A 20,624-nucleotide genomic window follows, 5' to 3' on the forward strand; every position below is an offset into this window, starting at 1 on the left:
TTTCCCCGTTTAGACAATTTGGCTTAAGACGGGACCTGTCACAACTTACGACATCGCTTAATGCACTAAAATCGGTGTTGTGTGGTGTTTGATTCACATGGTATACATTGTTGTCCCGGCTTGCTTTGTCGTAATTTTTGCCAAGTGTGCACAAGAAGCACAGGACCGCGCTCTGGTTCACAGTCTCTTTTTAAAATCCAAAATACCTTTGCCATGAAAAGGTTCTGCAGGCTCCTTAACTGCTGCCTTGCATTCGTTTGTCATTGGCTCTTCTGTTACTTGCCAACTGATGAACTCACAGCTGTTAAAAAACTGCTCTTGTTTGTCTATATTCAAACTTGATCTCCCTGCGAGTCATGATGATGATGATTATTATTAATATTATTAGTCGTATTATTATAAGTCTATTTCTTTTAATTTATGTATTTGTTCAATCTCATGATCTTACATTACAGTTGTGGTTGCCCTATAATTAAATTGGAGTTGAGTTGATTATATTTTACCAGACCTTCAGTGCGGGCCCAAGCCTGCATAAATTGGGAGGGTAGGAGGCAGGAAGGGCATCCGTTTATAAATCATTTGCCAAAACCTGAGCCTGGAATAAATGAAGGGAGAAAAAGTTAGATGAAAAAGGTGACCTGGCAGGAACAATCTGAGACAGCTCACCTGAACTGGCGACCCCACGTCGGGAAAAGCTGAGAAGGAAGATGCAAGTCCACCATTCATTTTGTGAGGGAAGAGCTCGAGTAATGTATGCAGTAAAGTGCCTGTACAATGTAAAACCACATGCACCAATTTACCTCTGTGAGAAAAGATAGCGCCTGACTTATGCAAAGCCCGCTGACCCCTGACAAGCTGTGTTGGGTTGCATACTGCTGACCATCAACATGGCCAACAAATCCATATCTTAGCATAACATAAAACATACCATGTTGAGAATGTACAGTACTGTATGTCAGAATCAATGACCCGCCTGCCCTATAATGGGGTGCATTTGGCTAAAGCTTTCACCACTTCAGGGTCTAAAAACATTTGTGTGAACTGTGAAGGCTGAAGTTCAGAATTCATGCTTACCTCGTGCATTTGAATGTTAGGATATTTCTCCAAAGCTGTCAGTGTGGACAGCGCGAGTAAATGACCAAAATGGCAAATACAGTCATCATTTTTTTCAGGTCAAAACAAAAGAACGATCTACTGTAGATTATGCTAGCTAGACGTTTCCAGTTCACAATGTAATGTGAATTTGTGTGCTTTCCCATTAGGCAACATAGGCAAATACTAGGGGCAAAATCTGAAGGGGGGGGTTCTACATTGGTGAAGTGACACACTGTAATTAAGTTGATGTAAAATTTGAAGTTATTCTATACAAGATGGACAAGTTTGCCGAGGTCCAACTTTATCACTGGGCACATTCCTTAATGGTTGAAGCAACAACAGTGAATCTCGGACTCAAAACGGGTATGGTTGCTGAGGTTAAACGTCTGCATGGTTACTTTGTGCTCCTTGACCGCATTCTATTTGGTCCAATTTTGAACAGGTCAGCCACAGAATTCAGGGATTATTACTCTTTGTCAGAACCATATTGATTTTGAAGATGTTTCAGGTGCCTGGGATCTAATCGCATTCATCAGCCATTGCAATTTTCAACCTAACTAGCTCATCGATGAATACTTTGCGGTTGGTTTGCAAAAAAAGTAAAACATTTCTGGAAATGTTTTCCTTTACCTTTTTAGTGGAACTATTTTGAGTGGTGCAACTCAACTTGACTCATCTCAACTGTACAGTAAATGAACTGCAATAGGAATATGCCTCATGACTTTGTTCCAAAAGGTGTCCTGGAGGAAAATGACTTGCCATTACTCTTCCATATTTCTTTAAACACCTTTCTATGCCATTAAATTTTGTTCTGTTGAATCCTCTGCCCTGCTGCTTTGCAGACTTGATTAGAACGAGAGCGTAAGAAATCAGGGCCAACCGTGTTGCATCTGTGGGGAATTTTTGTGCCTGACAAGGATGGAGTGAATGTGCTTCCTTGAGAGACAACTGACTGATTTGCTAATATCAAAACACAAATTGAGGCTAACTCACTTCTACACACTCGGCACACACATCTGCAGAGAGCAGTGTTTCGGACTTTTACTTCCGGATCTCAACAACAAATGCGCAGGCCCAAGAGAAATAAACAGATGTGTCACATTCCATTTAAGTCAAAACTCGGCACCCGTCCATCATCTTCACGTGTCACGTTTTAAGCACGGTTGAGAAAATAGAAAAAAAAAAAATCCATCTAGTTCAAGAAGGGAAATAATCAAAATATGAAATAGGAAATGGAACAAAAGTCAATTTCATTATGATTTCTTTATTATTCTTCCGCTATTCTCAATGACTAATAATTTCTTGGCATTTCCAAGACATGCAAGTATTTTAATTAAAATCTGAACATTCACTGCCATACATCATTTTTTCAAGTGCTTTTATTCAACTCTTACCATGGCCATGTTAATAAAGTTCCAAGCAACAAAGGTCACTTTCCATTCCAACCTAATTAATTGAGTTAGTTAAGGGCTACTGTGGTTTCTGCTGTGCTTTGCAAGATGTGCTCCTTGAGCTCTGACCTGCACGCCTGAGAAAATTCTGGACAAACAAGATGCATTGCCCTTTCTCATTCCAATGTGAGCCCCTTTACTGCTGGTTAACGTGTATTATTGCATTATATCTTCAATAATTACATACAAGTCAGATCGAAGATTGAGGATAATCTGCAGGAATATGGTTTGTTTGCGTGTCTGCTTTTGAGTGTGCGTATGGAGCAGCATGGTGACCTAATGGTCCTGTGTGGTGTTTACATTTCACCCTGTGCCTGTGTGGGTTCAACACAAGTAGTGCGGCTTCCTCCCACATTCCAAAAATGCACATTTCAGAAAAAAACTAAAAATTGACCCGTGGACTACGCACAATGGACAAGATTGCATATACATTGCAAGAATAAGTTGTCGACTTGTCATGTAGCTGAAGAAAACATGCTCACTTATCGTGTCGTACATACTGTTTTTCACATCGTCGCTGTCATGTGAAAAACACGTATGTCCTTTATTTTTTCAATTTTCTTATTTTTACGTGAGTGGTGTTTCCGCATTACAGACATTGCATTAAGGTGAAAATATATTTTTTTTCCAAAATTTCACATAAGTGTTTTTCACAGGACAGCGACGATATGATTGTTTCATAATTATAACCTATAGATGTGTTGTATATGCACACAAATATTTACTGTGTATGAGTTCAACTATTTTTTAGATTACAACATTTCCACTTAAAACGTAAACATGAAAATTATATCGCCACCATAGGAATGGAACTTGTCGTAAACCGCATGCAGAGTCCCTTTATTTCTGTTTCCATTATCTGCTATTTGTAAAAAATTAGTAAACCACAGTTAAGTCTGTGTTTTTGTTTAAACATTTCAGGAGACACCGTTTTTTTAAAAAATGCCAAATTTCAACTGCCAAATTTGTAATAAAACAGTGCTATTGCTCACACTGCCAAAGATTAGACGAACAAGATCCATCATGTGCATTTACTATTCAGACAGAGAACAGAGTGACATTGACTTAATGACACTGTGAATTATGTTTTATATCATTGCTTTTTGCATTTTCACTTTTTCCATGTCCATGTCAGCATGACTATAGAAACCTTCTGAAAGGTTTTCTCACAGGAGCCTCAATAATAATAGGAACCTCAGCACGAACGCTGTCCTCAATGATGCTTTTTGATGGAAAATAGCTATCTATTTAGATACAAGTACTGTAGATCCTCAAGTGTACTCCAGTATGGAACAGCACTGCTAACAATTTGCTTGAAGAGTTGAGAGCATACTGCACGTGTGCGTGCGTTTTGTGAGAAAGTCATCTTTACTGCTGTCAATGAAGTTCATCCCATGTACTGGGGTCACCAAGAAATGTCCTTATTTTTGAAACGCCGTTTGTAGGATCGTCATCTGAGTCTTGGCAATTTCTCGAATGGCATAGCCTTGATTTCTCAGAACAAGAATCAACTGTTGAGTTACACGTGGACATTTTTTTTTTCTGGCCATTTTGAGCTTTTAATCGACCCCACAAATATGATTCTGCAGATTGTCAACCTACTCAAAGGAAAGTCAGTTTTATAGCTTCTCTAGTGCTAATGATGATTGCACAAGGGTTCTCCAATATCCTTGATTCTTCTGACGCAATGGGCAAAAAAACATTGTACCTTTAGAACACAGGCATCATAGTTGCTGGAAATGGCCCTCGATACACCTATGTAGATACTGCACCAAAAAACAGACATTTGCAGCTAGAATTGTCATTTTATCAGTGAAAGGTACTGTGGTCTGGGCTGAGATTCCAATTCAAATAAGAGACTGCACCATTTTAAGCACTTGTAAAATCAATCTAAAAAAGTGTCTGAAAAGTAACCAGATTTGTGAGCACTCATTTTAAATTAAACTTTTATGTGCCCTCTCGTTATTGATATTATTAATTTATTTTTCGGTTTTGTTTTGTATGTCGCTGATGTGTCAGTTCTATGTGCTGATTTCTCTTTGTCCTTTTCTTTATTGGTGATGTTATTACAATGTTACTTCTTTTGACCCGCCAGGGACTGCAGACCGAAAGTAGCTGTTGGCTAATTCTGGCATACTTACATGTAAATGTTCATTAATATGCACTGTCCCTTTTAAATAAATAAATTATGAAATTACAAAATTTGCCACGTTAATAATGTATAGAGAGTATTCCTGATTAGTTTAAAGTTATCTCCATTGAAAAAAAAACAGCATTTTTTTTTTAAAAATAAGGTGTAAATTTCTTGGTGACCCCAAACTTTTGAACAGTACTGTATATTAGTGCTATCAAGCAATTAACATTTTTTAACTAATAATCACAAAATGTTCCATAAATGATCGCGATTAATCGCATTTTTCAATTTTCTTTTTTTATATAGCTTGGAACAGATACATTTATATATATATATATATATATATATATATATATATATATATATATATATATATATATATATATATATATATATATAAGTATATTTCAATTAAAAAACTGTTCTACTAGATTACTTTGATGCATGAATATGGTTCTTTTCCTGTAAAATACAATTGCTGAACGATACACCAAAGATGTACTTAATTTCCCCATCACTACAGGGAAGTATGATAGAACCAACACTGAAATTTCTCGGCCAAACCTCCCAAAACTGACACATTTTTACATTACTTGAAAGTTCTACAATGCTGCAATGAAATAATCATAATTAGTAGTTCATTTCAAATTTAGCCCCCTGCATTCACCATAAATGTATGCTTGCCATATTTTGCCACTCATCTACTCACGTTATGTTCATTAGCTAAGGTTGTCTGCACTTTGTTTATAAAACCAAAAGCAATCAACTCTCGAATGTCAGTTGGTGGTGGAAATCTGAGAAGCTGTTTGTATCTTATGGGGCAATACTATTGCAATATTTTGCCACTGAAACTAATATTAGAGCTATGTGATAATATGTTTTCCTTGCACATTAAGCATACTGTACAAAATAAATCAAATCTTTAGAAATGTGGATCTCTCAACCTGCACCTTGAGGAACACCTTAGTAAATGTTTGTTTTATTTGTTCTATTTGCCAACGTTTATTGAGAGATAATCAAGTAATATGACGAATATGCCTCACCTTTATATTCTATATTTAAATCGACATAATTCGTTGTTTATGGAAAAAGTGTTTACTTTTATTTTTCAAAGTTTTGTGATAGAAGTACAGCAGAATATTAATTAATTGAATTGCATTATCTTTCTGTTGGTACTCAATTTCCGCTCATTGTTCATCATTCAACACTCCATTGTTAGTCTTTGACCCCACATACTGTAGCATATTCTTAAGTCGAATGTAAATTGGTTCTCTCCTAAACGCTCACAGTGGGTTGTTTTGTGTGTTGCTCTTAGTGACGGGAATGAAAAGACCACCTGTCATCTGCTGGACCTTTGATTAGATTAGGTCAAATGGATGAATTGAATTGATATGAGGGAGACTTGCCCTTCATGCAGCTTAAAGTGTTATTATCAGAGCTGTGTGCATTATCGTATGCATCTTATATTAACACAGGGTCTTTCCCTCCCCTCTGAATTGAAATGTTATTATAGAGTATCTTTCTATCCATATCTGTATTCATATAGCCATCTGAGGCCCCATTTGAAATCACATCTAGTCACTGATCAGTTCATTTTATCACCTCTAGTTTGTCCCAAGTCCCCCAAAATGGGTTGAATGATCAATGACCATAACATTTGAGGAGTAATCAATGTGAAAGGCAAAAAGCTTGGAAAAGAAACATGTGAAGCTGAAACAAGATACAGTAAATCAATCAGAAATATTAGCAAACAGAATTGCAAGGCCAGGCTGGAATTTGCTGCACAAGTACAGAGACAAAAAATCCTGAGAGATCATTTTATGGACATATCACACAAAATTACCCTTCCATCCAATTGGAGCATTATAATTTCATGCACGTACATTTGGATTCTCTTCCATGTAACATTATGCCTTTACTTTTTAAATGTATTTATTTTAAACCATTTTCCTTAGAAAAACAAACACACGACATTTCTCCTGACAATCCATTGACTGCTTCAATTTTATAGTTTTGGTCTTGGATGTTAATGTGATCTTTCTCTATTGTCTGGGAAACCAAAGTGCCGTCTATGGAATCCTAAAAAAAGAAAAGAAAGAAAAGGGAAAAAAAAGAAAACCTAAAAGGAGAGAAGGGTCTGTCTGGGAGGGAGGGGGCAACACTGCCAAGGCGCTCGTATTCTGATTCTAATTAGAGCTGTACCCTCTAATGTTTCTCCCACGACTGCTCCCATTGCCAGAGTGAGGACACGCACCTCGCACACAGTCGTGCTGAGAAGAGGGGCCGAGAAAGGGAGGAGTCTTCATCCCCCATAATTGCGTTACGAGTGGTCGAGCGAGGGAGAGCGAGAGAGAGAGAGTGTGATGGAGAGAGACGGGGCGAGTGAGTGCTGATGAGCTGGAGTATGGACGGCCAGCGAGACGGTGCGCGAGTAAGCCGGAGAAGACGGTGAAAGTACAAGAAGCTCCCATCAGGAGAAGAGCATGTGAAGCTGAGCTCACCGCTGGCAACACTGAAGACTGACACACAGGAAAAAGACAGAAGAAGAAGAAGAAGAAGAAGAAGAAGGAGGAGGAGGAGGAGTAGGACGATCGGCGGGGGACTGAAGTCACTCTGTAGCGGCTTTCCTCTGGTAAACGGACACACTAAAAAAGGAGGGCTGTAAGCATCCGGCAGCACAGAGCAGCACTGTTTCCTTCTGCCGGCCAACTTCACACTCCTCCGCTGTTTTTGTTTTCATAGGTTTTGCCCTCTCACACTCTCAATCATGATCCCTCGGGTCCTTCTACTCCTGTGGATCTTCGGACACGGTAAGATTCTCTCCATGGAAAGTTGTTCATTTGTCTCATCTTGCGCGATCGTGACGGCTGGGTGACTTACTGGAAGGCACATGCTTGGGTTCGACTTCTTCCCTTTGCTGTCATGTCTGATTGTGCGTTCTGTCGTATGCGATTTGATACACTCAGATGTGGACGCTTCAATCCAAGTCAGGAGAGATCTTTGTTTAAGGTCCCCGTGTGGTTTTGCCCGACTGTTCTTTTCTCCATCACTCTGTCATTGCAGTCAAAGCCGACAAGTTAAATACTCTCTATGTGAGCTTGGTATTCCAGTCACACACGCACACACGAAACCCTCTAACCCCAGTCCAGTCAAGCGTTTACTCTTGAGCCACATTGCTTTGAATTGACAGTCCTTGCCCATTGAGTCCAACAAACAGCTATTCTGGCGGAAAGAAAAGAGAAGTCAAGGGCTTCAGAATTCAGATGACTCTGTCTCTTTTTGGATTGCTTTTTGGACAGTTCAGTTTGTGGTCGGATTGATGATGGACTTGGTGGTTCTCCACTTGCCCAGTTTACAGTTTGCAGGCATAATCTCGGCGCTGCCACCTGTTTCACTCAACATTACTAAAGGTGTCTGAGTCAGTGAAAAGCTACGCCAGAGAAAGTCAAGACAATTTTGGTAAGGCGGATAGGGCAGTCTGTTGACAAGTACAAATGCGGCTGTTTGACATGCTGATTTATAGCACAGAGGAAACAACACCACTTACCCATCGCATCACTTTGCTGTGGTTATACTTTCCTGCTGACTTCATGTTTTGCATAAGCTAAACTGCTGAGAGTCTGTAATGGTAAAACACTGACACTCTAATTCACTTCTTCCAGAAAGGTTGCCCACTTGGTGCTCTTTACTTTCCAGGTTCATGATACAAGCTGCTCGACTGGGATGCCACTTGTGTTTTTAGATGCCCTTCATGTGGCTGAGGTTGTTTTTGTTTTTTTGCAGAAATTTCATCACCCCTACAGTGCCATCTGTGCTTATTGTGATGTCAAAATACATAATCAGCCTACAGCCTTATCTTTTTCAACATCTGCTGGAATTTCTATCCGCAAACTTGGGGCGGTAATCACAGTAAATCACCATAACCGACATTAACAGTTGTATCTCAGAACAGAAATTGTGTGCCAATATATTAATAACGCTATTATTTTGGAAGAAAAAAAACCCACCTACAATACTTTGTGATTTTATGTAACTGAAGAAGGCAAAATGTGTGTAACATCTTTTGGGGATTTTCGAGAGCTATCTGTATTTGAAATGTGTTTTTTTCTTAAATATAACAACAAAATAATCACAAATACTGATGGGCACATCTCAGGGTAGAAGAAGATGCTTGCTGAAAAGCAATGAAACTGTATTTCTGTCAGCCTTTTTGCAGTGTTGACAGTGCAGGAAAATTTAATCAGTCAGCAGCAATATGGATATTTGATGGTTGTTTATCAATATGATGAAATATATTGCAATATTAATATTTTGTCCCATCCTGACTGCTAACATTACACTACATCTTCGTTTTTTCTTTAATCCCATTTCCAACATACAGTTTGAATGCTTTCCTAGTAATGTCACCACAAAAACACTTTGTTTTGCACTTTACTGCATTCAGCCATCACATTCTCATCCACACACAATCACTGGCTCCGTTTTACTTCCCGAATCAACTATATCGTTTTCACCGCCTGGTAAAAGGGGATAATGACATACTGTACCTTCCCCATGCAGGGCTCTGGGGAGGGAAAGGGGAAAAAAGTGCACCCGAGTATGCCTGATTTTCGTCGTGCAAATTACGTCTCTGTTTATGTGGCAAGTCGGTGTCAGCAGAAAGCCTCTCAGAAAACAATCTTGTTTTTATGAACATGGGGGCAGAGGGGACTTGTGGCGGCAGTGAGATGTCCTGCACAAGTGCGAGAGCGAAAGAAAGCATGAAAATGTGAAAATGAAAAAAGAGGCTGACTATTCACAAAGGCAAATAGCATTTTTTTTTTTTCTGTACTCCCTTCAAGTGAGAGTCTAGAGATGCTCTCCATCCTGTTTATGTTGTTACTGCATCTAGGGCACCTTTTCTTTTTCACGGTCACCTCTCCTGCCAGTGATAAATGACACAGCAGGTCAGTGGGATCCAGGAGACGGGCTCCAGGAACACATTCACCTTAGGCCAAACTTTGCCAGAGCATTGTCCATTTCCCCACTCCCTCATTCCTCTCTCCTCCTTCTGTCTCAGCCTTACATTACACCAAGCATGTGTGACACTCGTCTTGGTGTCTTGATTTGGCTCCTCATATGGCAGCGACACATTTCTCACTCCCTCTCCAGTATCCCTTTTGGCTCACTCCATCGCTCTTAGTTTCCTGTTTTTGAGAGATTGAGAACTTCAGCTTCTGTCAGGCAGCGGGTGAAAAATGTGAAGACCAGGAGAGGCAGGCGGAGGGTAAGAATAGCCTTGCAATGGATGTGCCAGACAGAAAAACTGAAAATGCATTGACTTGGCACACCTATATATATATATATATATATATATATATATATATATATATATATATATATATCGGGTATGAATCATACAGTAGGATTACAATTTGATTCCATATGGTATGGCTGTAGCATTTGTGATGTTTTTATAATATATAATATGTAAAAGGTCTCCAAAGCTTGAACTTTTCAAGTTAGTTAAAGTCAAAGAAACAACAAATGATCAGCAACATTAAATTGATTTTTACCTGGTGTGCCTCTCTCATAACAGACGATACGTATCTCGATACATGGGGTGCAATACGATTCAAGGACGATACATTTTAAAATGCAACAATTCAATTCAGTTTGGTTAAATCACACACACATACGCAGCCCCCCCCCCCCCCCCACACACACACACATATACAGTATATATAGTATATATAGTAGGAGTTATAAACGTTTATCTATTTATTTATTTATTTTAGTCATGGGTTTTGTACTTTTGGGCCATATTATGCTTTATTTTTTTCCTTTAACCCAAACTGAATCAGTTCTGAGTTCTGTATAGTTGGAAGAGTAAGCATGCTTACCATTTTTGGATATTGATTTCAAGTGGGAAGTCATTGATTCAATCGCCTGACTTTCCTGCAGGCAGCGTGGGTTCAGTTCCCGCTCAGTGACAGTGTGAATGTGAGTGCAAATGGTAGTCTGTCTCTATATGTGCCCTGTGAGTGACTGGCTACCAGATTAGTTTGCTTTTCGTCCAAAGTCAGCGCTAGGGTGGACCGAAAAACATCATGTTATGGATTTACTAAGTTCGAACATGTTGCACATGATTAAAATGTGTCAAACTAACAATATGTCATGTGTTGTTTTTTTTTTTAAGGAATAGGGGGGGAATTACAGCATTTTACTCCATTTTGATCATGTGCAAGTGAAAATTAACTACATTGTTTGCAGTGTGGGCAACATGTCCATTGTCATTCCCTGCAAAACACTGATAAACAGTAACAGAGAAATGTGAGTTTTTTTAAGCACTCATGTTCTTTTCTTTTTCAGATAAATAAAGAATTATTATGTTTTCAAATACTGGCGTGTTTGTGTTCAAGGCATCATCCTCGGTCCCTCACTGTCTTATTTAGTTCTTTTTCTGAATAAGGCCTTGTACAATTGATATGCACAGTCTGTGATGATAACCCCCTACCCCCTGCAATACTTCCTTGTTAATAAATGAAATCTTCCAGAAAGGCTATGGATAAGGCCTGAGTCAATGTCTGCCCACTGGGAGCAGTGCTACTACTCCACAGGAATCAAATCCCAATCTTCTTTAAAAAAAAAAAAAAAAAAGCCCCTTCCCTCTGCTCAGTCGCCTTCATTAAGTCACAGTCTCCCCATATATCTGCTGTCGGAACTCTTCATTTCAGCACCTACTCACACTAAGCTGCCTCTCAGTCCTGGAAAGCAGATCTTAGTAGCCCGACCCCTACCCCACATCGCCCCTCATTCACTGCTTTCGATTAATGACTGTCTGACAACTTCAAATCCGCTTCTGGCCGACATTTATCATTAGAATTTTAGTGAGCTTAGACTCTTGTTCAGAATACTTTGGGGTAAATAATAAACACCATTCCAGCGGTCATGCTTTACATCCTTGCATGAAAATGGGAATAAACTGCCCACAATGTGCTTCGTTATTGCTTTCATAATTGAGCACAACATGATCATTATTGTCCCTGCTTGAGTTAAGTAAGCATGTTCCAAATTCCTGCTGTGGCACATTCCAAAAACAATTTTGTGGCGAAATGTATTCTTTACTATTTGTACAAAGACTTTTTGGTATACTTTTCCAATGAATATGCGGGAAAATGATAAGTGGCCTTGTCTTCATACACGTCATCACCCAAGACAACTTCAGTATGTGAGTGCTGTCGCGATCGTGCGCCCAGCGAGTGACAGATGATGTCATCGATTCGCTAGTGATCCCAGTGGCATGTAGTTTGTTTTCTTGTTTGGGCTGCATGTTCCATCAAGGCCAGCCAGTTTAAGTCACCTCAGCCGCTGTAACACCCCTGCTCATTTTTGTGCCATGATAGATTAAGCCCACTGTAATCCCCCTGAGCCTAGAGCCCTGTTGGATATTTATGGTAATAAGTAAACATATGAGCGAATAATCTAAGAGGCTGCCTGTGGACAGCTGGAAGTTGTAATTCCTAATATTTGGCAGAGGCTTTACCATTAAAAGGAGATGCTATTTCGAGGAAAAATAATATTCGGAGACAGAGTAGCGTCTGTGCTCTATATGCAGAAGAAGAAACATTTACAAGTGGGTATATCAGTAAATCATAAAAAAAAGGTTGATGATCATATTAAAATGCCTTTTGAAATAAAATATTAAGAACAGTATATCCTAGGACTGCAGTTTATACCAAAGCCTCATTTGGATTCTGACAGGATTCAGGTCAGACAGGCCAGGATTTGATTAGATTGGAGTCTTATTTGGAGAAGAAAAAAAAAAGTGATGGGCTTGCACTCGTGGAGTCAGTCACCCAGTCAACAAAGCAAGCTGTTTATTCTGGGCTTCGCTTATTTTTATATTATCTATTGTGAGGACCCACTTCCCAGTCCCGACAGATCTCTTTAGTAGCAACCATCAACCTCCGGCCCCTCATCTCCTCTCTTCATGAGACACTGCGGCTGGATCTCATTCCTTCGGGATGAATTTATCCAGATTGGAGCACTCAGCAAAAGGGCATTATCCCGGATTACATGTCTGTTGGGTGGCAGAGTTAAGTAATTCAACCAGATGCTGTTGTGATCATCGGGTCACCTGTGAAGGCATGGCAGCTGCATGACATCCAGCTGTTTATTGATCACATTCACAAGACATAGTTGGAAGACACGGAGCAAGGTTAGCTATTATTTTCAAGATAAAAACAAAAGTGTAAGAATGTACATGGAATACTGCATTGACCTCATTCAGGATTTTATTTGAGGCGGATTAAAATAGGATTAATGACTTTTAAATTGCAGTTTAATGCACAGGCAACAACAAACTCCTTCAGAAGCGGTCATAAGAGTTCGATGGGGCTTTCATGGAACCAAATGAGTAGTGTAGCTTGGTGTTATTTACGTTTGAAAAAATGACACAGATTTAGAAAATATTTTATGTAGAGTGTTGCTTGTCTTAGGTCTAGGTTTTGCATATTAAGACAGTTGCTCATTTAGTTAAACTAAAAAAAATGGAACAAAAAAACTGCATAAACTGTTACAGTAACCGTTCCTAATACACAGGAGTGCAATAAATAAAACTCAATTCACAAAGCTCAACTTTAAGGACCTCAAATGTTCCAAAAGTATGTTATAGAATGTGCTAAACATAACATAAGGTATTGAAAGTATCGTGATACTTCAACAACAGATCAATACTTGCATCGGCATAAAAAGTATCACAATACATCGTGATGCAATATATTTTCCCACCAGCCCTAATATATATATATATATATATATATATATATATATATATATATATATACCTATTCTATCACTGTCTTAAAACACGCCAAAGCAACAACAGCTATGATTTGTGCAGAGCTTTCTATTACACTGGAATGGATAGGGAGCTTTACAAAAAAATACATTTGCAATTCCCTCTGCCCACATGCCCGGCTATACGTTCCCCATTTTAGTAACATCGGCGCAAACCTTTACCTGTTGTGTGCAGTATATCTTGAGACTTTTGAGAATAAACAACAAGCCAATGTATCGGCATATCTATAAAGGTGTGTGTTGGGGGACGGCCAAGAAGATACATGTGGTGCTTGAGTGCAGGAGGCACTTGAGAAATTGGGTTGCTGATCCTATAATGACTTCCCAGAGTTTGGAGGGAGGTCTTCAGGATAGCTCAATATTCCACTTGAAGTCCCCCCACTCCCCATTTCCTTTGTCTGTGCACTTTTCTGCCTTAAAACATTCCCATCAAACCAACACATAGTGTAACAACAAGACAAACGGAAAAGGTATTCAAGGCTGTACTATCAGTGTATGTGTGCAAATAGTGTACAGTATATAAATACAGGTGGGGTGTGCGTGCGTGCGTGTGTGTATGTATGCGTGATGTATATCTGCAACTTTACCAGGACCATTACAGCTGCAAGCTATGAATGGCAATATAAATGCAAATCAGTACTTTAATTTGAACACGGCGAAAAGGTAGGAAGGAGCTTGTCACCTGTACAAGTGCTTGGATGCGTCGGATATTTTGACCACCAGGTCATGATTTCGAAATGACAATGGCGGAGAGCCTTGTGGTGGGAAGCAATGCACTATATTTACCCCCATTACATTTACTCAAGTAATATATATATATATATATATATATATATATATATGTATATATATATATATATGTAGACCCCGCGACCCTTGTGAGGATAAGCGGTACAGATAATGGATGGATGGATATATGTAGATATATATATATATAGATAGATAGATAGATAGATAAAATACAGATAAGTTGTTCTGGAATTGAATTTCTATAGGTTGGTAGCTCTGCATCTGAAACGGGGAGGAGCAGCTTTGAGAATGATGTCAACCTCCCCCAACATTCCCATACCCTGTGCCGATGCACGCGTTGTTTTTTGCTTTCGAGTTTGTCAAAGAGGCTCTGAGCCACCTGCTTGTCCCACTAAGACAATTAAGCAATCGGGAAGAAAGGCCCTTTCATTAGTGGGCACTGCACTGTTTAGACGCAGCCAGCCACTGCTAGCAACTGAAAGCCACCCTTCCCCCACCAACAAAAGTGCATCACTGCTTTTGGCAGAAATGAGTCAACTTCATCCACAGTTGCTCTTGAGCAATCTGTGACATAAGAGTGCACATCCTGATGAGCCCTATTTAATGAGATATTGCAAACAAACCTGAACCGAACACAAATGCATACCAATCAATGCAAGTCATAAAAAGGGTCGTTAAAATAATCAATAAATATTTGGGGGCAAAGAAGCACAATAAGCATTAAGTTAATTGGAACATAATGATCAAAGGAAAATTGTTTGATTACACAAAAAAAAAAAGCAAATGAAATAGGTCCTACAAGGCATACAATTCCCTCTCTCCCGAAGGCATTTTACCCCGAGGGTAGAGAACCCGGTTCGAAAGATAATCCCTCAGTTCTTAACGCTACCTCTATTGTGTTAGATGCCTAGGTTCCTCAACAACTACTCTGTTTTAATTTCTTGATCAGCAGCACGGCTCCCGAAGTTGAACCTGACATTATATTAAAAGGAAAAAAAAAAAAAAAAGGAGTACCAGTATGAGTGTTAGAGGCCACTTCAATATTCAGTCCACAGATTTGGAATTTGGAGAGCTGTTATCACACTCTCAGATTTGTATTTTATTTCATCAAGTAAAATTAGTATTCAAGGCTCATACAAATGTAAAACCTGCTCATGCACATCGAGGTGTTTTAACAGTTGGATGTCTTTTCAAATACACTGGCGGGTAGTTATATTCTGCATACAGTTGAAGGGATGGTCATTGCTCGCCGCCTAGGAGGCATTTTTGCAAACCACAAAGGAACACACAGGTCAGTCAAGCTTTCTGTTCTCCTTTGGGCACCCTCCATTGCTAAATGGCAGTGGACTGGTTAAAAAAAACAATAATGGGAAGAGCAACCCCATGCACATGCCTCCCTCTGTCTCTAACCTTTTTAAACCTGACTTGATCAAATCAAACTACTACAATGTAGACCCATCTGAAGACAAACCTCAAGACAAACAGTTGAAGAGCAGCCAGAGACCCTTGGGGTGAGCCACGGGCAAAGCCATCCATTACTTCCTGTACAACGACAAGCGGAGGGACACAAGGCCTGTGGTGAACAATGATGAACAGACTCTGCCACATCAGAGATTGGATTAGACTGGCAAGGGAGGGAGCCCTAAAAGCCATGTGTAGTTTATTGAAGTGATAATGTTACTAGAGAAGAGCTCCTAAATGACTGATGATTGGCCAGTATCCTGTTAGAGAAGTGACATTAGGCAAGCTGGGGTGAGGTGTCAGGTCCGCCATGGTCAGCTCACCTCCTTTCACGAGCAGGAAGTGGAGCCGCTATATGGTTGCAATTAATCGGACTGTCTCTGGCACCATGGTTACTCTCCAAGGTCATCATTGCAGCTGTATTTATTTGTGTCCGTCTATCCACATATAACGGAAGCCCGCTTAAAATTTTAGGCGGACCGGCCTATAGGCAATTACTATTTTATCCGGCCGGACAAAAAGGCGGATAGGCGGAGGGCGCGAGGGGTACCCTGGCTGTAGGCGGTAGGCGATAAACGCACCGCAATTTTTTTGTAAAATGCCCAGCTCTGCAATTTAGGCAGTGAGTGCATAACCACATTTCTGCCACTAAAGGGAGAAGCGCTTTTGCATCTTTCTACCTCTACAGCTGGGAGAGCGCATCTGTCATTTTCTTTTTTTTTTCAAACCAATTTTCGGTCTTTTAGTCAGTGAAATGCATAAAAATATCCATGTGGCGGTGTCGTGAGCCGTCGCAGGATATCCCGAAATTTTTTCGAGCAGTAATGGCAGACGCAGATGATCACAGCAGCTCTGAAATAAGTGACGGTAGTGATATAGATGACGCGCTTATGGACTTTGAACTAGTGGAACCACGTGATATACTGTATGATTACGTTACTGTATATGTTTGGAGACAATGGCGATATCGACGGCTCTCTAGTTCTGACATCTGCTCCAGGGCCTGAGATATCAATTATTTTGTAGGTGTTGAATTTCTGGGAAAACTTCAGGTTTTAGAGGGTTATTCTAAATTCGCCCTTAGGTTTTTTAGAGATGTTTCGCCAGGCGCTTTCGGCCTCAATAGGTTAATGGGGAAGTCAACCCAAACATTTTCCTTACAAGAATATGTTGTGTGTGTCGTTACCTGAGCAAGTGCGATGTCATTTTCAGTCGACAGAAGTGACAAAATGCCCCTTCCTGAGATGGCAAAAAACGGTTGAATTTTGCTGCTCAACTCATATTCCACAAACACAATATTAATCAGAAGGCCATGTTCAAACGAGTGAAGGCGCAGAGAACATATCATTGCAAAGATATTTTTGGGGTTGACTTTCTCGTTAAATACAAGTCCACGCTGAGCTGCAGGCATTTGTTATGAATTCAGAGACGGATGGGACTAGTGACATCACAATGCCTTCCAAGGTAAACAAACATCCCGTGTCTGCTGCTTGGAAAAAGAAAGAAAATCCGAATCACAATTTAATACATATCTGTCACTTGCAGCACTAATCCTAATCCAAATACTGGCACATTTGTTGTCTGGATCGAGTATTGGTGCATACCTTATGTGCAAACAACTTCAAATGTGATTATTCTTCCTTTCCGTTGTATGCTAATTTAATTACTTTGCATTGTGTTTTTTTCTCCAACAAGCTTTGCCTGTTTTTTTTAGTACTACAGTATACCATTTGCTCAAGCACGAGTATTAGAGGGAAATAAAAAGCATTAGTGTCTATTGTACCATGAGAACGGTTGAGAAAAGCCTCTGTCTTGACACTGTGTGACAGCAGCGCAGTGGGTCATCAAAAATGCAGAAGGGCATCCAACGATGATGGTGTTAGCACATAGTGGAATGTTCAGAGGTGTCATCAGTCCCCTCATCACCTGTGGTGCACGTTCCCTAAACCTTACCCTGGTTATGAGCGTGAATTATTAACATGACTTTCATTAAAAAAATGCAATTTTTCCGAGACCCAGCTGTACAAACTGCGAGCACGGCCTCATTTCAAATTGCAGAGTCCCATACATTTAAGTTGAATTTTCACTCACCCGCAGTCTCCTCTGAATTGAATGGAAAGATGATGGCTTGGAGATGACTGCAAATCCTCATCTGCTTTATCAGTGAAATACTGTAGTTTTCCCTGAGGTAAGATTTTGATGGCTGGTTCTAGCCATTCACAATATAACTTACTGAACTATTAAAAAAAGTTTTTGCTATCAACTATTAGAGAAATTCAACCCCCCCAAAAAACTATCTTAAAATCGTACAATATGATGTTCAATGCTGCCCCACTAGTCTAAACACGGCATTGAGTTAAATAGCAACATACACCTGTTTTTGTCCATCTCACGGGGCAGCCATTTTGCCACTTGCTGTCGACTGAAAATGTCACAGTTGCTCAGGGCTCAGGTAATGGCCAATCATGACTCAACAGAAGTGACAAAATGGCCGTCCCCTGCCATGGATTAAAACAGGTGGACTATGCTGCTTAATTTGTATTCCTCAAACACAATATTAATCAGAATGCTGTGATTAAATTAGTGGGGCTGCATAGAACACATTGAAAAGACATTTTTTGGCTTGACTTCGTAAGCATTTTGTGCAATTATTAGCATGCAGTCTGACGACAACGAGACAGTAGGACATTTGAAAAAAGCAGGGTTCTCAGACAGCTAACTCATGGTGCGACATAATGGAATCAGATGGAAACAATATCTGTTTTCCTTGTGGTTGGCTGAGGTAAATGCTGATAATTATATATATTCTTTGCATTTTCTTGCCAGCTTTAACTTAAATATGATTCCTAAAAGATTAATGCATATAGGGTAAGGTGGCATTGCTGCTTGTTCCAAAGCAAACATCTCTTTTCTCCCCGCTCAGCTCGAATCCTTTTGATCATCACCGCCACACGGGATCAAAAATGACAAATGAACAGTTCCGAAATCCAAGTGACTTTTTGAATTGTGTGGCCCTTTGAAGGCTGCCAAACAAGCACCTTTCATCTAAAAAATCGACAGCTGTGTTGTACAAAAGGGATACAGGATTTAATGAGAGTCAAAGTCAGTCACAGTGCAGCCCTTATGCTCAAGAGAAGATTGGAGGGTCTTGCTGTGATCCTCATGGGTCAGCCTGTGAGGAAAATGACATGCACTTTATGCAATGTTGATTTTCTGGCAGTGGTCAAACACCTTGAAGATAAGGAAATGCGTTTCCTATTTCAAGTAAATCTTCTGTCAGCTATGTGAAGTCTTTTGCAGGATACCTTAGGATATCACAGTTTCAGCAAACAATGAAAAAAATACTTTTCAATTACTTTTTTTTACTTTGTCAACACTTGGTTCAGACAAATACCCAACAAAAGTTTATAAAGACTCACGTCAAGTGTTGCCAAGTCTACTGCTTTTTTTTTTTTTAAACGTTGACTCAACACAGTTTCATATGTTCAAAAATAAGACTGCGTGGTTATTGTTTTACGCAACTTTTTTTGCCTGTATAATGTTAAGGAAGTCAACATATCTGCATCCAAATTTACTTCTGAGATTGCTAATGTACAGCAAACAAACTACATTCAAAATGACAGAACATTAATTCTATTTTGTAGCATTGGATGATTACATAAAAGAAAGAAAAAAAAACAAATGTGAGAAATGTCTTGGACGTGTTTATTATTCTTGAATTAATGTCCTCACAGGAGCATATAGTGGCCTTCCCACATGAAAAGAAACAAACCAGAATTCGACCCCAAGCTGCCTGGAGGTGAGGGCCATGTCTGGCAGACAGGACATTTGGTCCCGGAGCGTGGTCGCAAGGGGGTCCATGTCGCCACCTTAATTGTAACATCTCCTTCTTCCCTGTGTGAAAAACTAGGGCAGCTTTGCATAAAATGAGAGAGGGAAGGAAGGGGGGAGGCACAACTTGCAAAGGCCGTGTCGGCATGCCACATCATTTATACTGACGGCTCTAATAAATTACAGCAACAGATTGCTTTGGAACAAACAAACCCTAATGGAACTAAAGTGAGAATTAATTACCAAGAAATACAATGAAAAAAAAAAAATGAAATTTTACAAGGAGAGCGTTAGAGTGTCTCTCTCGCATAACAACAAAAACAAATAGAAAAATTGGCAATATTGTGCACCCGGCAACAATTCTTCCCCCACATTCCTTTTTGTTTCTCTCGTTGTTTTGTCTTAAAGTGAAAAAAAAAAAACAGCACGTGTACTGTTCTGCTCTGTAGGACCCTTGATCCATCAAGCCAGCCAGGTCAGAGAAAGCCTGGAAGCCTTTTGTTATTAAAATGCTTCAAGTGGAAGACAACAACAAGATGTAGATAGGTGAAACGGAACATGCGTCAGGAAAAATCAGGATGACCGTCCATCAAAAGAGAGAGTTTTGGAAGAATACAAGGATTGTCTGAGTGAATGTCAAACTAAAATCATGGGCAAAAAAAAAAATGCAATCAGTTAAACCCTCCCCCGGGAGAGTGAGTTGCCAGGTGCACAATAAGAGTTGTTAACCTTAATTGGGAATCAGGAAAGGCCACAGCTTGCCAAAGTGAAAACATTGGCCACAATTGAGAATGCAAGTCCATTTGGGAATGAAGATAAAGCTAATTGAAGTACTCCTAAAATGTTTTCCTTGTTTAGCACCCAAGGGAGTAAAAAGGTCACATATGCAGAGGCTTTTTACTCTGTTTTAAGTGTTCCTTTTGTGATATGCTCTGATTTATCACAGGATGTTTTTGTTCCAAATGGAACTAGAATGCTTTCTCTTCACATTCTCTGAACTGACAAATTAAGCCAAGATTCTACCATATGTTTGTTTTTTTAAAACAATGCCTTTAGTAGTA

General features: G+C 39.7%; 1 protein-coding gene across 8 annotated transcripts in view; it reads left to right on the top strand.

Moving 5' to 3' along the window:
* The first annotated feature begins 6,985 nt into the window (after positions 1-6,985).
* kirrel3b (kirre like nephrin family adhesion molecule 3b) overlaps positions 6,986-20,624 on the top strand; it is a 152,429-nt gene continuing 138,790 nt past the window's right edge. For 7 of the 8 annotated variants that reach the window (XM_086036350.1, XM_086036352.1, XM_086036354.1 and 4 more), the window contains exons 1-2: positions 6,987-7,312; positions 7,423-7,490. In XM_086036350.1, coding sequence (XP_085892476.1) covers positions 7,448-7,490 — 43 coding nt within the window. In that variant the 5' untranslated portion in view covers positions 6,987-7,312; positions 7,423-7,447. Of the gene's footprint in view, positions 7,342-7,422; positions 7,491-20,624 lie in introns of all 8 variants that reach the window. The other variant, XM_086036351.1, reaches the window with a different exon arrangement.

This window comes from Filicampus tigris, chromosome 7 (genome assembly GCF_054856515.1).
Source record: "Filicampus tigris isolate MCC_2025a chromosome 7, RoL_Ftig_1.0, whole genome shotgun sequence".
In the NCBI taxonomy this organism is placed as follows: domain Eukaryota; kingdom Metazoa; phylum Chordata; class Actinopteri; order Syngnathiformes; family Syngnathidae; genus Filicampus; species Filicampus tigris.